The sequence below is a fragment of the Scleropages formosus genome, chromosome 10 (genome assembly GCF_900964775.1).
Source record: "Scleropages formosus chromosome 10, fSclFor1.1, whole genome shotgun sequence".
Classification (NCBI taxonomy): Eukaryota; Metazoa; Chordata; class Actinopteri; order Osteoglossiformes; family Osteoglossidae; genus Scleropages; species Scleropages formosus.
In genome coordinates, this window is record NC_041815.1 from 14,699,578 (window position 1) to 14,718,700 (window position 19,123).

Consider the following 19,123-nt stretch of genomic DNA (forward strand, 5'->3'; position numbering starts at 1 on the left):
GACCAGATACGGTGTGAATTGCAAAGATGCTGAGGCTCTCTCTTTGGTATCATATTTAGTGAAATTATAAAATGTTACACATACTGTCCACAGACCATTGTGTGTTTTCTCTGTTCATACCCCCGTCCTTCTGATCGCTGCAGAACAACCGGCTGCGGAAGCACGCCTTTGAACTGAAGATGAATGAAGTGACGTACTTCGTGCTGGCCGCGGAGAGCGAGCAGGACATGGAGGACTGGATCAGCACCTTGACGCGCATACTGCAGATCAGTCCGCCCGAGTGCCCCGCCATGGATCGCAAGAGTGCTGACCTGTCTGACACACGGCAGGGTGAGTCTGGCCAGGAACTGGGAAGGGACCATAGGGTACAGATGTGAATGCTACACTTCAAGGAACACATTACAGTATGCAATTTATGGGTTTGATAGATTACTTAATTTGGCACATATCCAAAGGAGTTAAAGCTCTCTTTCAGCCGCCAAAGCTTTCAGTGGTTACTGACCTGCATTTTTAATGGCATTTCTATAAATTAAATGGAAAAATAGGAACATTTGATAGCAAAGAACAGTGTGAGCTATCTTATGGATGCCAAATTCAAGGCCAGTGCTGATGTCATCATTACATCCTCACCTTGTGTGTGATATCTGGTGGTGTGTCTTTCCTTTCTGGGTCTGTATGCTGCTGTGTTTTGGTTCAGTGGCAACATGGAATTCTTAGGAGGAGTTTCGGGAGCTCCAGTACTTTTACTACAACTCTTCCATGCTCAACTGGCCTTCTCCCATTCTGGACTGTGCCCCAACATTTCCTCTGCTTTAATCCTTTGTACAAGCATGCCCAAGGCTAAAGAAAATGGGCCATTCACAGTTCATTTAAGAGAGGAAACATGATAGAAAAGCACTGTAGAGGAAAGCCAGGATTACAGGCAACTGCAACTGCACTTTTATCTGCTGGTATCTCCACCCCATATATGTCAATCTGGATGCAAAAAGCAAACTAAACCTCTTTCCTTATGATAGTTGATATTCCCAATTCAAAATGAATCCAGTTTATGGTCTTTATCTACCTTTCCAGATATAGTGGAATTGTCACTGTGTGACATGAGAGTTACTGACAATGAGGAGAAGTCAGAGGACAGTATGAATCCTGAAGTGGCAAAGGTGGGTAGTCTGTTGTGCACCACTTCAGTTGTGATCTGCTGCTCCCTGTGTTTACTTTTCTTATACCCGGTCCCAGTGCACCACCTGGAGCAGATTGTTTTGGAAATGGTGCGAGTACACCACCATGCTTTTAATAGTTATCTAGGTAATTTACAGATGTGTGTATTTCGACTGCGACTGCAAGTTTAAATAAGACTGTTCACTGTGTTCTGAGCAGTATATCACAGAGACGGACGAGATGGTCCAGGAGGCAAGGAGTGAGGACAGATTAAACTTGTTCTCCTTAGACCCTGATATTCCTGTGAGTATCCCTCAATGCATCATAGGAATTTTTTGGTGGTAAATGTGTAAAGTTTTAATTTCAGAAAGTGTTCATGTACCTGTGGCCTGACCCATCCAGGTGCTACGGAGTTCACGGGGAGATGGGTCAGCCGGCGAGCCTAACACAGTGCGGCCTTTTGAGGAGAAGTTGGGCCGGAGGCTCATGATCTCCTGTCACAGCCTAAACCTGACGTTGCAGGGCTGCGTGAGTGAGACGGAGACGGGGCCTGTTACCAACGTGAGTCACACAAGCCTGGCTGAAACAAAGGAAGAAATAATGAGTAAAAACTGCCAAACTTGACCTGTGTTGTCCCAGTAGCTTCTATGGCATGTGCGTGTATCTAACAAACATCCCCAACACCTCACAGATTGAGCCGTTCTTTGTGACGGTGGCTCTGGTGGACGTTCGGGAGGCCAGAAAAGTTTCGGCCGACTTCCACGTGGACTTGAACCACGAGGTTGTGCGGCAGATGCTCAGTGATGTGGGGACAGCAGGGACCCCAGGGACACCCAGCATGGTGCAGGAGAATGGATTTAGCTCTCTAGTGGAGAGGAGATCTGGAGACTGCCAACTAGAGGCAATGCTAGACAGCTGGCTCCGCTACCCTACACAGGTACTGAGCCTGGGAGGAAATTCTAGTCTTTTCATTACAGCAGAGGTGGGGTGTTGGCTAAAAAATGAAGTATCACCATGGACAGGACCGAGGGAGCTCTCAGTTTTCATGCTTTTCTGTGTTTGTGTGTGTCTGTGCATCTACATGAATCAGGCTATTTTTTCTGTGACGAATCCCCACGTTGACATTGTCCTGGTGGCGCGGATAGAGAAGGTGCTTATGGGAAATATTGCCAGTGGAGTGGAGCCCTACATCAAGAATACAGACTCTAGCAAGGTAACATACGCAATGTTTTATCGTCCCCTAATACCGATGTCTGCCTAGTAAATGCATGTATACAAATCTTTATAGCAAATTATATAAAGAAACCATCAAATTAAGTAACTTTACCGCTTATTTTCCACATATTCCATTTTCCATACACTTGCTATATATAGGGAAGATTCCCTGAACAAAACAACTCGGTTTTATTTCTTCATCCGCTGGCTATTGACAACACAGGTATGCCAAGATTATGCAAAAATTCCAGGACATAAAAACTTAAATTTGTGGTCCAAAATTGTTCTGGACCCAGATGGTTTCTAAATCTGTTTTTCCCCTCCAAGCAACCAAAATTGCCCCCCCTCACACTGGAATTTGTAAATCTGGCTCTTGTTCACAGTCTTGAGTAAGTCAGCAGACAGCATCAGTCAGTTCCCACCAGAACTGTGACTCTGTTTTTCTTTAAATCTTTACCATAATATTAGCCATGGAGGCCATTTATCTGTGAATTCATGACCTCTAACTTTTTGAAGAACTATAGAGAGTTATTAGCACCAGAAGGTAATGTTTTTTGGCTTTCCTTTTTTCCCTGTGAAATCTGTGTAGACTGTTCAGAAAATATTGAAGTCCAACAAGCAGTTCTGTAGCAAGCTGGGGAAATACCGCATGCCCTTCGGCTGGTCAGTGAGGTAAGTGTGATTCAGTCGGAAAGCGTATCGTTTTAACTCATTATGTGCTTTTAAACACTGCACAATACTACATTTTCCTCTTAGCACAAAAACCTGAAGAAAACTTTCACACTGTAGCTTGATATCGCATAACGCCATATACATTCGGCGCTCGGTTAAGAGGTTTGATTACAAAAGAAAACAAAATGCTGACATTTTCAAATCTGTTTGGATTTGTCCGTTAAACGCTGCCTTTTCGTGTCTAAAGCTTCCTGTTTTGACGTCACCATTGCTGTGCGGGGAGGTGCGGTGGACCGTGTCCCCCTGGGTCCTAAACCCTGCGTGTTTCCTCCCCCCCCCCAGGTCTGTATTTAAGGACAATCAGGGAACTGTGGACAGGGAATCTCGCTTCTCCCCACTGTTCAAGCAGGAGAGCAGCAAGATCTCCACAGATGACCTGGTCAAGCTCATTTCGGAGTATAGGAGGTACGGAGCAGGATCTGCACACCAAACTGCCACCATTGTGGAGCTTCGCAACTGATCGTTAACATTTACATTTATTCATTTAGCTGATGCTTTTCTCCATAGTGAATTGCAGTGTTAAGCTACTTACAATGATTTCCTCATTTATACAGCTTTGGAATTTTACTGGAGCAATTTAGGGTAAATACCTTGCTCAAGGGTACTACAGCTGGTGGTGGGAATTGAACCTGCGACTTTTGAGTACAAATACAGCAGCTCAAACCATTATACTACCAGCTGTCCCACAGGTTTGCACATCAGGAAGGGCTGTAGATGAAAACTGTGTGGAATATTTAAATTTCCACTAAGATGTCTCTGTGTAACTAGCATACACTGAACACTAAACACACTCAACAGGTCCTTTGTCTAGAGAGGTCCTTGAATGCTGGGCTATTTACTCTAATGAAGGTCTGTGAAAGGTGACACAAAGCGACGGAGTGCTCCTCCTGGTCTGATGGAATGGTGTTGCTCTCCACAGGGCAGAAAAGAGCAGCAAGCTGCAGATCATCCCAGGAAGCCTGGAAATCACTGTAGACTGTGTGCCAATGGAACATCCAAGTGGGTGCTACCTCCTCCATCCCACTCCTGTCATTTTCTCTATGTGTGTGTGTGTGTGTGTGTGTGTGTGTGTGTGTGTGAGAGAGAGAGACAAGGGAGTGAATGCACCCTGCTCCAGCTGTACTATAGCTTGATGAGTAATACCCTGGAGGACTTTGTGGTTCTACGTTCTCTCATTACAGGATTTTCAGGGATGTTAATGTCCAAGAAACACAAAAAGGAGACCTCAGTCTTCCTCTTAAATGGCCCTATTGAAAATAGGAGGAAGGAAATCATTACACTAATTGACCTTTACTGTATAAAACTGAAAAGTAGAAGAGGGCTAATTCAAGCAAATGATGCAGGAATCAAAAGATATGAGCAAAATTCAAGAAACTGATTCCCACACAGAGAGCTAATGAAGAGGAATGCCCACAGCCTGTCTTGGAAACATGTTTACTTTGGGCTTCCTGGCTATCATTCACTTTTCTCAAACTACTTCAGCAAAGCGTGTTTGTAGGAATGCATTGTCTTAATTTGGTTGCTCCATTCTCTGTCCTATTTCACAGTACATTGGATATGCCTACACATCTGTGTTCTAATGTGTCACACCTGAGCTAGGGCAAGCCTTCCAGGAGGGACATATCATGTCGTGTGGTTTTAATGACGGCTTATTCTCATCTGCAGACTGTGTTACATCCTCCTATGTCCCACTGAAGCCCTTTGAGGACTGCAAACAGCACCCGCCAACAATAGAGGTGGAGGAGTTTGTTCAAGAATCAGCCAAGTTCTCCCAGCCTTTCAGGGTCTACAAGAATCACATCTATGTGTATCCCAAGCATCTCAAGTATGACAGCCAGAAGAGCTTTGCAAAGGTACCCAAACATGTCAGCTTGCAGTGCCATTTATTTTGGCCATCAACTTCATAGAACTTGCATTCCTGTCATGAAAATATAATCTGTGGATTAGGTATGAAAGGCACAAATGAACAATTTTGCCTATTCTGACTCTAAAAATCGAATTTACAGGCAAGAAACATTGCTATTTATATTGAGTTCCGGAGCTCCGATGACGAAACTGCCAAACCGTTGAGGGTAATGTTCCTCAGTCCAGCTCACAAATTTTTGTCCCAAATCCAATGATACAAAAAACCAGCCACTGAAAGGTTTTGAAAAGTTATCACACGTTGACGTACTGTGAATTTCTTTTAAATTTATCAAACTTTTCCGATTCCTGCCACAGTGTATCTACGGGAAGCCTGGAGGTCCAGTTTTCACCACTGCTGCCTGCTCCACTGTACTCCACCATTCCCAGAACCCAGACTTTTATGATGAGGTATATGTAACTGCATGGCCAGAACAGAGCGTTGGCCCAAATGAGACAATATGACAGAGGTTCATGAACGTTTACTTGCAATGCCCAGGTATGTGATTGGCTGCATGTTCTTTCTGTCTCTCAGGTGAAGATTGAGCTGCCCACACAGCTTCATGACAAACACCACTTGCTCTTCTCCTTATATCATGTGACTTGTGACATCAATGCTAAGACCAATGCCAAGAAGAAAGAGGCCTTGGAAACCCCAGGTAAGAGGGAGGAATGAACACTTTTCCTTTTGAAACTTCACCTGTGTGTCCATGTCAAATGTGTAGTTGTAACTTCCAAGTAGTATTCACTGTTGCTGGTGTGAAGTTATTCTACAGTTACTCATACATTAGCACTAACGGGGAGGACGCACAATAATACCCGTCACTCTGTTTCTGAGACTCATGCCAGTTAACACTGAAAATATGAATGTGAAACACTTGGTGTCTATTTTGCATGTGTTTGCTGGACTTGTGTGCTGTGTTCATCAGTCCTTCCAGTCCTGAGTTGGCCTGTGCCTCTTATTCCAGTGGGTTATGCCTGGTTGCCCATCCTGAAAGAAGGGCGACCTGTATCCCAAGAGCACAGTATCCCTGTGTCTTGCAACCTCCCACCAGGCTATCTGCTCACAAAGGACCCAGGCTCTGGAAAGGTGAGAGGGGGCCTGTTTAAGAAAGCGCTGAGGGATATATGAGGCTAGAGACCCTGAGAGGCAGAGAAGGGAAGTCAAGAGTTACAGAATAAAGGCACAGGATGGATAGGTATCAGCAAGAGATGATAGACATAAGGTATATTTTCAATGTGACCATTTAAGTATCCCATCAACTGGAGTTGCAAAAAGAAAAATAGTTTTTTTCAGAGCTTGTACTTTTACCCAAAAACATTTCTTTAGTTCTGTGTCAGTAACTCTTTAGAAGTTCAGAAATACTAAAGTGTCAACATAAGGTCATAAGCTTAGTATATTAACCACTGCTATTTTGAACAATTGTGCCCTTCATTTATTGTTGACAACCTCTTTCTCCAATCTAGATCGGGACAGATGTAAAATGGGTTGATGGAGGGAAACCCGTATTTAAGGTGTCGAGTCATGTAGTCTCCACCGTCTACACTCAGGTTAGTGGGAGGGCCACAAAGGCCCACCTGGAGGTCTTCTCGGTGGTCTCCATCTGACAGAGGAAGGTCCATGTGAGAGAAGGGCTTTGTGACACAATATTTGTTTTGCAGGACCCCCATCTGAGCCGCTTTTTCCAACAGTGCCAAAAACGAGAGATGGCCCTCTCTCAACCACCTACCTCAGATTTCATCAGCAGTCTGCAGGTGAGTGGGCTCAGCCATTATGGGCACCATGAGAGCTATAGAACAAGAGGAACCAAAGAACCCTCTCTTCCTTTCAGTCAGTTTTTTCGTCATATAAACTGACAGTGCACTACTACTATGAAGCACCGCCACTTAACATTCTCTGTCAGTTAAATAAGAGTTAGTTACCCAACATTTCAGTTTTCTTTATGGCATAACCATAACTCCCCTTCACAGTGTGGTTCATGAAAGCACTGGAAATTCAGTCGGTGTTGGGAAATCCTGTATACAGCTCTGTCTTGTCCTGTCAGATGCTCTCTGAGTCTGTGTGTTCCCATCATGCTTAATTTTCATAATATGCTCCTCCTCCATTTGCTTTTGCAGGGCCTGGTTAGCATGGAGCAGATCCACGTGATCGTCCGCTTCCTCCCCATTCTTTTCAACCAGCTGTTCAAAGTCTTGGTCCAGAATGACAATAATGACATCACCGCCGCAACCACCAGGTCTGTTTCATCACTGAAAGATAGGGGTGGGGAGCAGTCTGGCTTCATTCACACACACCTGTGTGAAATGAGGTAGAGTGGTCTACACACTCCTTGCCATTTACTGGGATAAGAGATTATCCTGATAACTTTACATTTAAAAGACATGAAATCTTAACGTCGACCAGATGAACTGGAGATCCACATACCCTTGAGCTCTCTTTCCCCTTGAGTACTAGGGATTATTTCTCTAATTGAAAATGTGACTATGGAAGACCAGCGGAGGTTAGCAATATAAAAATAAAACAATAGGCCAGCTGTTAGATATAAACTCCTTGGCACAGTCCATATTTTGATATTCTCCAGCCATGATGCATGACAAGTCCCCCATTGTCATTGTCTGCGCAGCTCCTGTGCTGTGGCCGTCTGTTTACTTCAAGCTTCCTTTGAACGTCTTCTGCTCTTAGCAAGCCACCAGCTAGCAGCTGGTCCTAAACTTCGGCAGCTGGATTGATTCAAGGCCGACATGTAACGTTTTTATAATGTAAAACAAGAAGCAGACCTGCTCCTGCTGCTTTTAAAAAGAACAGTGACAATAATGCATCAGAATTATTCTGAGAACATTAAGGTTTTAGTTCTCAGTTGAATTATTGTGTGCTGTTTTCATTCTAGGGTTCTGATCCATATCGTTGCTAAGTGCCATGAAGATAATCTGGACCACTACCTGCACTCCTACATAAAGGTATTTGCTTCTTTCTCTTATATCATTTCTGGGTATCTCTTTTCACAGCTATGTGCTTGGAAGGAACAGTAGAAGGTTCTAGAATGCAGCACGCGCTGATGAATCCATGGAGATCTGCTGTGCCCTCCCTTTGAGTGGAAGTCAGCTGTTTTCTTTAAGAACAAACAGTAAATAAACATGTTAATCCTTGGCCTTGAGAGATTCTTGGATTGCACTCAAGGTGTCTCTGTTGTGTTTATCTCATTCTTTGTCGTGCCATTTCTCTGAGTTTCGTCGCTTGGCAGGCAGGGAGGTGTGAGGGCCTTTTGTGGACAGTTTGGTTTACACCTTTCGTCTGAGTTTAAACTCCAGCAGTCGTGTTTTTTCAGCTAACAGACCTCACAGCAATTCTGTTTACCCTGTAGATGGCGAGAGGCAGCTTTTCAATGTCCAACTCTGCTTTGTCTTGGTGGTGTTTGGATGAGCGGAATACTGCTTAATGAGGGTGACACACTTGAATACTTTAAGCCTTGGACTCATTGTGGCAGTCAGCAAGACCCAAAACGAACAAATAAAAGCAAGGGGTAAAGTAGGAAAAAGGGGCTTTTTGTGTAACATGGTCCACGGGCGAGGGCTGTGTGCCCAGAGCAGTGTGTCTGCAGACATAAAGCAGTGCTGGCGGAAGGAAACGGCAGAGAAGGAGGGAGAGAAAGGACCAATAAAAAGGGGAAAAAAAAAACTGCTCAGTATGCATGTTGGACTAGGGTGCTGTATTGTATGAAAAGGGGAAAAAAAAAAGAAAATGGGGTAGATTGGGAGGAGGAGGAGTCCAGTTACACATGCTGTAAAGAGCAGAAGAATTGAGGCACTTGTTCTTTGAGAGGAAAGAGGGAGGGATGGGGAAGGGGGCAGCAGGTTTAATGGACATGGGGTTACCATGGCAACTGATTGGCATGCCACTTAGTACTGGTGGGCAGTTAGAGGTCTTAGCCAGGACTTTGTATGACTCGTGTGTGTGTGTGAGAGAGAGAGAGAGAGAGAGAATATTTCAGAGGAGTTCCACATATGCCAGCAGGTCTCTGAGCATGAACATGCAGGTCCTGCTGATCTGGGTCATTCTGACTGTTGCGACTGTGTGATGAGTTCACAAAACAGCCCTGCAGGGAAGAGGAATCAGTTGTCCTTGTTTTACGCAGATATGTGTGACTTGCTTTTATTTGTGAGGTGGAATTATATTTATTTTGTTGAACATTTTTCCATGTCTGTAAAGGCTTTGGAGAAATCTGGGTTTTGCAAGTAAATTGAAACACATATGGTTTGATTTCACTTGATCTGATTGTCAAGAAAACAGTAGATTATACTGGGACAGCAGCTACGCAAATAGATGTCTATGGGTTCACAAAAATAGTGCAGGGAAAAAAAAAAAAAAACAATATACAGTTACCACATCCTGTATCAGGGTTAGGCTAGAAGGCAGCACCCCAGGAACCTTGTTTTTCATGCTACATCAAATGAATTATTTGTGTTTAAGAAAGGTGTCTAAGAGAGACAATGCTTCTCACTGTGGGCTCAGTCAGATGTGTGTGCAGTCCCTGTAAGTGTGTCATTTTAAGAAACGTGTAACACTGACCACTCAGTTTTATTTTAAACACCCTTCAGTTGCTTCTCCACTTGAAGGTCTATTGTGCAATATTTATCCAGTTTTTTTGTGCAGTTTGTGTTTCAGGCAGAATGTCACGGCTCACTGACAGTCCACGAGGAGTTGGCCAAGGGCATGACCTCCGAGCTGAAGAGCAATGAACAAGCAGCTGTGAAGAACGTCCTGAAGGTACCCTCCAGTTAGTTGTGCAGTTGTCTGCTATTCTCCTGCCGTCTCATGGAGTTGTGGGGAGAATTGAGAGCCTGTAACATCAGGGTGGTGAAGTGGAGGGTGCCATGTGTGCTTTCTCTCCATTCCAGTATTCCTGGTTCTTCTTTGACCTCATCATCAAGTCCATGGCCCAACATCTGGTAGATCTAGACAAGATGAAGGTAATACACAGATTAGTCATCCTTTGTAATTAATCTTGAATAATTCCGAGATATTAAATGTCTAGTTCTACTAAAAAGCACTGTATTTATATTTGATGTGTCGTGTTCGGAAGGTGGTATATGGAAGCTAAGATGATTGTGGTGGTTCTTGTCATTATTCCCGACTTGGCTGTATTGTCTGCTCAGCTCCCACGACCACAAAGGTTTTGCGCGTCGTACTTGGCCACGCTGGAAACCCTGGTCATGACCGCTTCAGACCACGTCTTCTGGAAGAACAAAGAGATGTTAGAAGAGACCCGCAGCGCTAATTTGGCTATAGCAAGTTTTGTCAAGGTGAGCATGGGAATCCAGGCATTCGATTGTGTGAAATCAGAGATGGGGAACTAATACAAGTAGCTAACTTCTATAACATGTGGGCATAGAAGTAATATTACTGATAATGAAAATAATATTAGTGGCCAGTTGTATACAGATGTGGGGAGAATCCTGACACCCTCCTTCAGCAATGCACAAGTCTGGGAAAGAATCAGTGGCCAGCTTAATTGAGCTATATCAGAAGTGCTCTGTCACAGTGACCAGGGTAGAAGGGTCGTGACACTGTGACTCCAGTCCTTCCCTTCTCTTCGAACAGCGCTGTTTCACTTTCATGGATCGAGGGTTCACCTTCAAGCTCATCAGCAACTATATCAACATGATCACAGCCAGTGATAACAAGGTAATGCAGATTAAGAGCTTTTTGAGCTTGTTTATTGGGCCTTTGGCAGCACACTGGGTGTTTCAGCACAGGGACTGTGGGAAGGTAACAGGCAAGTTGCTGTTTCAGACCCTGTTCGAGTTCAAGTTTGAGTTCCTGCGTGAGGTGTGCAACCATGAGCATTATATTCCGCTCAGTCTCCCTTTGCCCTCGGCCAGGATCACAGGTGAGAGCGTAAAAGGTCACACGACTGTCCTTTGGGCTACTCTTCACTGTGTGTTTTACAGACCCTTAAATCCAGATTAATTTGTGTAAATTGCACTTTTATTTTGCTCTTTTTAACACTAGATATATTCACTGGACAGATTAAAACTTACCACCTTGTTCAGTGAGACAACAGTTGAAAATTTCTGGGACTTGAATGTGCAACCTGCTCGTTATAAATCCAGTTACCTACAGTATAAACAGTAATGCTTATAATTAAGGATAATATACTATATGTCCTAAGGGAACTGTGGGTTTTTCTTTGTGTCACTGCTGTTAGTCATTATGTGTAAGACTAATTAAATAATAAACGCTTCATGTTTATATTCTAATGTTCTCTACCTCTCTTTTTTCCTGTCAGATCTTGGCTCACCTTCAGAATCGCAAATTGCTCAGGGTAACTATTTCTTCTTACCGTTGAACACTGTGTGGACATTGTATCGCGCAAAGTGACGTACAGTTGGAAATCTCCACCTCTCCACTCGCCGTTTGCAGTGGACGTTCCAGAGTACAGCTTGACAGGAGAGTTCTGCAGAAAGCACTTCCTAACAGGGCTGTTGCTGCGGGAACTGGGCCTGGCGCTGCAGGATGAGCAGGACCTGCGGCACCTTGCTCTCGCCAGCCTGAAGAACCTGATGGCTAAGCACTCCATGGATGGACGTTATGCTACCAGGGTAGGTACTTCATTCCGCCTCAGGGCTATGTTCATCCTCTTCACCTTTTTCCCTCTTTCTAAAGCCGGATGACAGCGTTTTCACCCATTTTAGACCGTTCGGTCTCAACTCCTTCCCCTGGATTGGGATGCAAGCATACTTGGCTCATTTTAACCTTCCACTTCATGTTGTCTTACTTTCAGGAGTTCTTTAGTATAGCAGAAGAAGGCATGAAGCAGCAGGAAACAATTAAACCATTATATGGCCTGTGTACAGGAAACTGTGTAATGGTCCCTGGGACCAGTTTAAGAACCCGGTCAACAGTGGGACTGGGAGGAGCCCTGGCTACCAGATCACTCACAGATTACACTTGTGTAGGACAGATGGTGTAGGAACATAGTCAGATTCTCTCTCTGTCAGTCCCTCTGTCAGTCCAGGCCAGTGTAGACTGCTATCTCCTCTCTCCCGCTCCCACGCTGATCTTGTGTTCATTTCCACACATTCTCAAGTCATTACTGGAGGATTTCACTGTAAACACATCTTTCTGTCTACCGCTCTCTCCCGTTCACTCCATCTGAGGCTCTCCTGCCTTTTGTGACCCCACATACAAGCACAGTCCTGCTGGTTTGCATGCTCTCGTTCTCGTCTGCCGCTTTCAGAACTGGCGTACCTTCAGTTTTGGCATGCCCTATGAATAAAATTGCCAAAACCAAACTAAACATGATAATATCATTCTTCAATAAACGAAAAACCTTTATTTCATCCATCTTCTGATCTCATCTGTGTCGTGGCGGGCCCGAGCCTATCCTGGAATCAGTGGGTGCAATGTTGAAGAATAGTACACCTCGGACAGAACGTCAGTGCGTCGCAGGGTAGCCACACACACTTTCACATGCAAATGGCAATTTAGCATCACCACTTCATCTGATTTGCCTGTCTTTGGACTATGGGAGGAAGCCCATGCAGATATGTGGAGAACGTGCAAAAATCCACACAGACTGAGCTGGATTCAAACCTACACCCAAACAGCCCAGGAACTGAGGCAGCAGCGCTATTCATTGCACCACTGTACCATGCAGGAATCTTTTTTTTACTAAACAAATGTTTACCTTTGCAGCTATAATGCATGTTCTCAGGGTGTACAGTTTGCGTACTTCAGGTTTAAGTAAGTGCCTTCTGAACTCACAGCTAGCCACCATGTTGCTCCTTAAGCCCAAAGGATATGTTCCTCTCCCTTCTGATGATTTGTGCCAGGACTACTCATTTTTGGTCATTTCTGAGGCATTTGCATTCTGGGTGTTCTTTCCCTTACCTTTGAACTTGTTCTCATTGTAGGAGAAGCAGGCAAAGATCGCATTCCTCTACCTGCCCTTGTATGGCCTCATTCTGGACAATATGCCACGCTTCTTCATCCGGGACATATTCCCCCCATACTTCCATCCCAGTGACCAAGTAAGGCGCCTACTTGCTTACGCACTCCTGATGTCACTGTGCCATGTCAAACTGCTGTTATTGTTGTGATGTCATGTTCAGCCCCAGACATTTCATCCAGCCTGTGGTGAGCAGGGTCACCAATGTCCAAACGCAGCAAGTTTCCAAGGGAATATGGGGAATGCCGTTTTTAATGTATTTATAGGCAGGGGTGGAGTGATTTCACTTAAATTGTTCCCAGGAAATTGAGTAGAGGCACAAAAATAGAGTGTAGTGATTAATTTTCTGCAAACAGTATATGTTTTTTTTTTTTTTTTTTTTTTTCTCCCCTCTTTTCCTGGAACACAGCCTCAACTTAATGCACATTCAGTCTGCTGACTATATCAAGCAGGTAGTGATCCATTTACAGTGATGTACCGCACTTTTCACATAACAAACACAGGATTGTCTTCGATACAACCTGAGATTCTACTTGACTCCAATTTTTTTTAAGATCCAACTCTCATGACTTGAGTTCCCAGTAGTACTATGGTCACATCCCTAGGCCCCACAATAGGATAAACTGTGTCATGGCAATTGTATTTCCCCAGGATTCCCGTGATGACCTAAGCATGGGTGGAGGCTTCACGGCCCATGTGACACAAGCCCTACGGCACGGCAACTCTGTTGACGCCTCTTTCTCTAAAGAAGTCCTCAACTCCATCACAGGTAGATTGCTTAGCCATACTGTAGTGAATTGTTCCCAACAATACACAGACGTAGTTCTTCTGGATATTCATGTATTCATATTGCTGTAATCTCAAGAAAGCTTGTTTTTAAATTCTGCTATTTACATATAAAAGCATAGAAATTGTCATTTGATATCAGAATGACTTTGAATTACTTGTAAAGAGTAATGAGTCAACAGAAAAATTTAAGCAAGAATACTGGGCTTGTGGATAGTATCTGAGTGCATGTTTTGCACTCTGACCCTTGACCGTCTTCTTCCAGCCTTTTCGTCTCTGGCGGTGTCAACGGGCAACCAAGCTGATTCCCGTGGCTCATTGATCAGCATCGACTCGAACCCTAGCACTAGCGACAAGAATAGTGAGAAGACTGATGGTTTTGAAAAGGTGAGGCAGCTGATGCTGTAGTAGTTCGATCTGCTGCTTTGGACCCGAAGGTTGCTGGTTCAAATCTCACCTACTATTTTAGTACCCTTGAGCAAGGTATTTATCCTCAATTGCTACAGAAAAATATCCCAGCTATATAAATTGGTAAGTAGTTGCAGGTAGCTTAACGTTGTAAATTGCTTTGGGGAAAAGGTTAATGTAATTGAGGCAGGTGGAGCAAATCTTTGACACTCAGCAGTCTGGCTGACTGGACTCATTGTAAGATTGGCGGCATGGTGGCACAGCGAGTAGCGCTGCTGTCTCACAGCGCCTGGGTGGTGTGAGAGAAGGTGGGTTCGATCCCCGCTCAGTCTGTGTGGAGTTTGCACGTTCTCCCCGTGTCCGCGTGGGTTTCCTCCGCGTGCTGCGGTTTCCTCCCACAGTCCAAAGACACGCTGTTCACACACATTTCCAGAACCGCTTCTCCCATACGGGGTCGCGGGGAACCGGAGCCTACCCAGTAACACAGGGCGTAAGGCCGGAGGGGAGGGGACACACCCAGGATGGGACGCCAGTCCATTGCAAGGCACCCCAAGTGGGACGCAAACCCCAGACCTACCGGAGAGCAGGACTGTGGTCCAACCCACTGCTCCACCGCACCCCTCGACACGCTGTTCAGGTTCACCCATAGTGTGTGAGTGACAGAGAGAGTGTGTGTGTGTGTGTTCCACTGATGTATGGATGAGTGACCCAGTGTAAGTAGTGTATCTAGCAGTGTCAGTCACCGTGGTAAATAATGTGTGTGGGCTAGTAATCCTACATAGTATCCGTTGTAAGTCACTTTGGACAAAAGAGTCTGCTAAGTGAATAAATGTAAGACGTGTCACAACACAGCACCTCGACGATTTCACAGACCATCCTTGTTTGCTTACAGCTACATAGTTAATTATTTTCACAAAGTAACAGATGGTGCTCAGAGAAGTAAGGATCATATTCTTTGTTTTCCAAGCTGAACCGGTACTTTCATGCCACAAAGCAGTTCTCGTTGAGTCGCTCCATAACTCTGTCCGTTTTGCTCCCTTGGCAACGACCCAGTATGCCCGGCCGCAGTCGCTCATCGGGTTTGGCTCGCGCTTCGACAAGCTTGACCAGGCCGAGACTCGCAGCCTGCTCATGTGCTTCCTTCACATCATGAAGACCATCTCGGAGGGTGAGAGATCTGCCGGGTTGAGGCTAACACATGTGGTCAGCTCATAAGACATCCTCAAAACACCGTGGCTGTGCATCGTTGGCTGGGTTTCGTGAATTATTTTGTTGCGTTTGCATGCACATGAACTCAGCTGAAAATTTTGCACTGTCAGTTACATGATGAGTTTAGCATGGAGATGCATTATGGGCTGTTGAGTCGTCAAATGTCATCGTAGTGGCAAAAACATTCGACTGTTCAGCTACTAGAACTGGTTGTTGTGACTGTTTTCATCCATGGCAGCACTCCCTTTGTCAAACCTAATATCTTGATGTTGGGTTTGTTTTGCTCTTCACAGACGTCATGGTGTCATACTGGCAACGGGTTGTTCACCAGGAAATCTCTGATTTTTTCAACATATTAGAGTGAGTACCCTCTTCTTCGGTGCCCACACTGAGTGGATGTGAAGGCAACTTGAAGCAAAGTAGAGAAGAAAGATGCAGCCTGGTCAAAATCTACAGAGAGATTAACATTGATTTTGTTTTCATTTTTTGCATCACATGTATTCATTCTATTTAGACTGTCACACATACTGTTGATAAACCCATATTATTATGTATTAAATATTTATCTGTATGGCACTTGTATAAACTGGGTAGTCAGGCCAGAAAATCCTTTTGAGCTTGAGATGGAATTGAATGAAAATTTATAGAAAATATGAGAGAAATGAGTAAGAAGACAGTTTTGCATGTCATCTCCTCCCCTGTCATCTTTGCCTCTGCGGCAGGGCGTAGGACAAGGGCGTTGTTTTGTAAGCAAGATGGCAGCGCTAACCAGATGCTGTGCTCTCCTCCATGCAGGCTCTGTCTCCAGCAGTTCAGGTTTTTGGGGAAAAGGCACATAGCAAGGTGAGTCGTTCGCCAGAAGATACCGGTCGATAGGGATCACGGCCACGGGTGTGCTGTGCTGCGTCTTGCCAACGTCTCGGATTGAAAGCGGCGTGCACTGCTACAGTCACCAGGCCTGTTGTTTTAATTGCAGAGCTGGCAGCTAATGAGAGTGGAATCACTCCAAGTAACATTGTTACAACATATAAACATCCCAGAATCCTCCTGACTCATTCCCAGCTGCTGGAGAGACACATCAGCCTCCCTTAATCATATTGTTTGGCTGCCTGTTTTTCTCTGGCTTTGACGTAGGGCGGAACCCCTGCCAAGCTAAAATATTTCCTTTTCCCCGTCTGGCTGGCGGAGACGACACGGATAATTGTTATTCATGCCGGAATCACAGAGACATTGACAGGGTGGGCGGACTGGGGGATTTGTCTCCCATTGAGCCGCTGAGTCGGGTTTAATGGCAAGGCGGCTTCATCAGTCCCCTCAGTACAGGCTTGGCTTTTCAAATGAGAGGAAGATCACAGTGGGTAGCAGGTGGACTAGTGACTACGGACATCAGCTTCTACCCTGAAGGTTGTCACCTCCATTCCTAGGAAGAGCCCAGCTGTAATATCACTGATCCAGGTTCTTACCCTGAACTAATTTAGTGAAATATCCAGCTGTAATACAATGTAAGATAGCAAGCCCATCTCAATAAAGGCATCAGCTGAACAATAAAACAATAATAATATAGCTGTATCTATCATGGTTAGTCCAGTGACTCACTGGTGCATGTTTAACCTTCTTCGAACACAGAAGTCCTTTAAAAATCCACTTTTGATAAATACAGTTTGGCTCAAGGAAGCTGAACTGGAAACTTCTCGGACTGCTTGTACAGTACGTGCGTGTATAGGGTCCTTTGTGTGCGTGTTTTCAGTGTAGCCTTTAAGAGAAAGTCCCTTTTTCTGCTGGATTTTAGTTCATCTTAATTAAATTATTCACCGTATCCCTCGCTGCGAGTAACTCTAGATTATCCTTTGTGTGGTGACGAAAGCTTTGGATCCGAGCTTGTGGAGCGAAGCCGCTGCTTAGAGGATCTGCCACGCTCCATTTTTTGCTGTTATCGCAGCTGCTGTGACACATATCCCTAATAAGATGCTGGGAAGGCTTCGCACACCATGTTTCTTAAAGATACAAACCAGGGCTGCGACCGACACGTCCAGTATTATTAAAAAGTTACACATCGGTAATCTGTTCACCATTATTGTTTTGGCTTTTATTTCCACTTCTTTCCTTGATCAGATGATTGTTCTGTCAAATTGTAAGCAACATTTCCATCTTGTCGGGATCGCCCAGCAATGATTCCGTTTACTGGTTCGCATTTGATGGTGTCTTTCCAGTGTCTGTGATATTGGTACTGTTTATTTTCTTCCCATTATCTCGACAAGCGATTCGTCCCCGTGATTTCACCCAGTTGCTGTGCTGCTGCTGTCTTGCATGCGCATACCAAAGCTGCTGTATCTGCTTCCATCTCCATTCAGCTCACAGAGCAGCATTTAGCCCTGGGTCCCACTGCTATTGCCCTTGTCTCAGCACCTGCGTTTACTGCACTCTTGACTGGCTGCACCTAACAAGCAAGCGACATGCACACGATGCGGCCTACTGCCCATACTGCACCTTGGGCACATTGCCTGGAGATGGTTCAGTTAATACTGATGGTGTGTCACGCCACAGACGAGACACACCTTCCTCTCCTTGTTGTCTGCTTGTCTTCCCAACGTCAGACGTTGCTGCGGGATGCATTCAACACGGCCGGCAGAAAGCAAACTCGTGAAACCCAGTTTGATGTTTGTCCCACGCCCTCCAGCTTGGAGGGGCCTTCAGTGACGGGCCCTGATTGATACAGCGCTCACTGGGCCTGCTTGCTTTTGCCTGCTGCATTGAACATGCACCAGATGCATAGCCCCAAACTGCTGCGTGGAATGTGACTTTAATCTGTGCTTCGCACAGATGAATATCATTTTCCTTACTATAGCCCCGAGCCTATTAATCACTATGAATTAATTTGAAATTTACATTAGCAAAACTTGCTCTGGTTGATACATCTGCTCTACCCGCTGACACACGCAAGCGCACAGGGACACACACGTGCTGCAGCGATGCTCTGGGGCGCTCCTGCTCGCTTGGCCCTGTCACCGAGCTCTTGATCACGACCGCGGCAGAACGCGCTGACCTCGGTTGTTGTTGGCTTGTGAACAGGAAGCTGGCGGCGGCGGTTAAGCTGGCACAGGCCACCCAGAACAACGGCACCCTGAAGGGCTGTAGCAATTCCACCCAGTCCTCCGGCCTGCTCCCGCAATGGTAAACACTCGCCACCGGAGGCGCCGATGCCGTTGACCTGAAGAGAGAGACAGATGGAAATGGCTTCCGTCGTCAATCTCATACGGACACACAGACTGAACAATCGGAGGATTTCACAAACAGGATGCTAAATACTTAATGCCTCAAAAGTGCCCACGACAATTTACTGCTTACTTAACCGAAGGAGCTCTCGTTCACTCACAGTTCACAACAGATTCATGAGCGCACACAGAATACACACAGAAACAAATTCAGTAGAGAAGCACATCATTTGTCTCGTGAGTGTAATATTTACCGTTACATTAGTGTTGTGTTTATGCATCCAGTTTGTGTTGTACAACTTGTCACATGCCAAAGTGTAGTGGCCATATTCCTCATTTGCATTGTGGCCCTGTGTTTTGTGACACCTGAACTGTCTCCTCGCCCTGTAGCACTAGCAGAGAAGTGTAGCCCTTAGTGTAACTCTTCATTGATTAACAATGCAGTAATAATCAATAGAGCAGAGTAACTCTATATTTTAACTCATGTTAATGGCACCGTTTTGACAGGTGAAACCATGACCTCCCAACCTTTCAAAGTAATGTGTGTATGACCAT

General features: G+C 45.1%; 1 protein-coding gene across 9 annotated transcripts in view; it reads left to right on the plus strand.

Moving 5' to 3' along the window:
- Window positions 1-19,123, plus strand: part of dock10 (dedicator of cytokinesis 10) — a 76,227-nt gene that overhangs the window by 38,810 nt on the left and 18,294 nt on the right. For 8 of the 9 annotated variants that reach the window (XM_018732560.2, XM_018732558.2, XM_018732559.2 and 5 more), the window contains exons 8-39: window positions 144-330; window positions 1,072-1,157; window positions 1,375-1,458; window positions 1,558-1,716; window positions 1,847-2,092; window positions 2,246-2,368; window positions 2,960-3,042; window positions 3,385-3,507; window positions 4,022-4,101; window positions 4,768-4,955; window positions 5,109-5,174; window positions 5,323-5,415; window positions 5,540-5,663; window positions 5,973-6,094; window positions 6,472-6,555; window positions 6,667-6,759; window positions 7,123-7,241; window positions 7,893-7,962; window positions 9,656-9,769; window positions 9,901-9,972; window positions 10,159-10,305; window positions 10,604-10,687; window positions 10,796-10,892; window positions 11,292-11,327; window positions 11,426-11,604; window positions 12,919-13,035; window positions 13,605-13,722; window positions 14,005-14,126; window positions 15,201-15,315; window positions 15,650-15,716; window positions 16,152-16,199; window positions 18,426-18,527. In XM_018732560.2, coding sequence (XP_018588076.1) covers window positions 144-330; window positions 1,072-1,157; window positions 1,375-1,458; window positions 1,558-1,716; window positions 1,847-2,092; window positions 2,246-2,368; window positions 2,960-3,042; window positions 3,385-3,507; window positions 4,022-4,101; window positions 4,768-4,955; window positions 5,109-5,174; window positions 5,323-5,415; window positions 5,540-5,663; window positions 5,973-6,094; window positions 6,472-6,555; window positions 6,667-6,759; window positions 7,123-7,241; window positions 7,893-7,962; window positions 9,656-9,769; window positions 9,901-9,972; window positions 10,159-10,305; window positions 10,604-10,687; window positions 10,796-10,892; window positions 11,292-11,327; window positions 11,426-11,604; window positions 12,919-13,035; window positions 13,605-13,722; window positions 14,005-14,126; window positions 15,201-15,315; window positions 15,650-15,716; window positions 16,152-16,199; window positions 18,426-18,527 — 3,548 coding nt within the window. The remainder of the gene's footprint in view (window positions 1-143; window positions 331-1,071; window positions 1,158-1,374; window positions 1,459-1,557; window positions 1,717-1,846; window positions 2,093-2,245; window positions 2,369-2,959; window positions 3,043-3,384; window positions 3,508-4,021; window positions 4,102-4,767; window positions 4,956-5,108; window positions 5,175-5,322; window positions 5,416-5,539; window positions 5,664-5,972; window positions 6,095-6,471; window positions 6,556-6,666; window positions 6,760-7,122; window positions 7,242-7,892; window positions 7,963-9,655; window positions 9,770-9,900; window positions 9,973-10,158; window positions 10,306-10,603; window positions 10,688-10,795; window positions 10,893-11,291; window positions 11,328-11,425; window positions 11,605-12,918; window positions 13,036-13,604; window positions 13,723-14,004; window positions 14,127-15,200; window positions 15,316-15,649; window positions 15,717-16,151; window positions 16,200-18,425; window positions 18,528-19,123) is intronic. The other variant, XM_018732566.2, reaches the window with a different exon arrangement.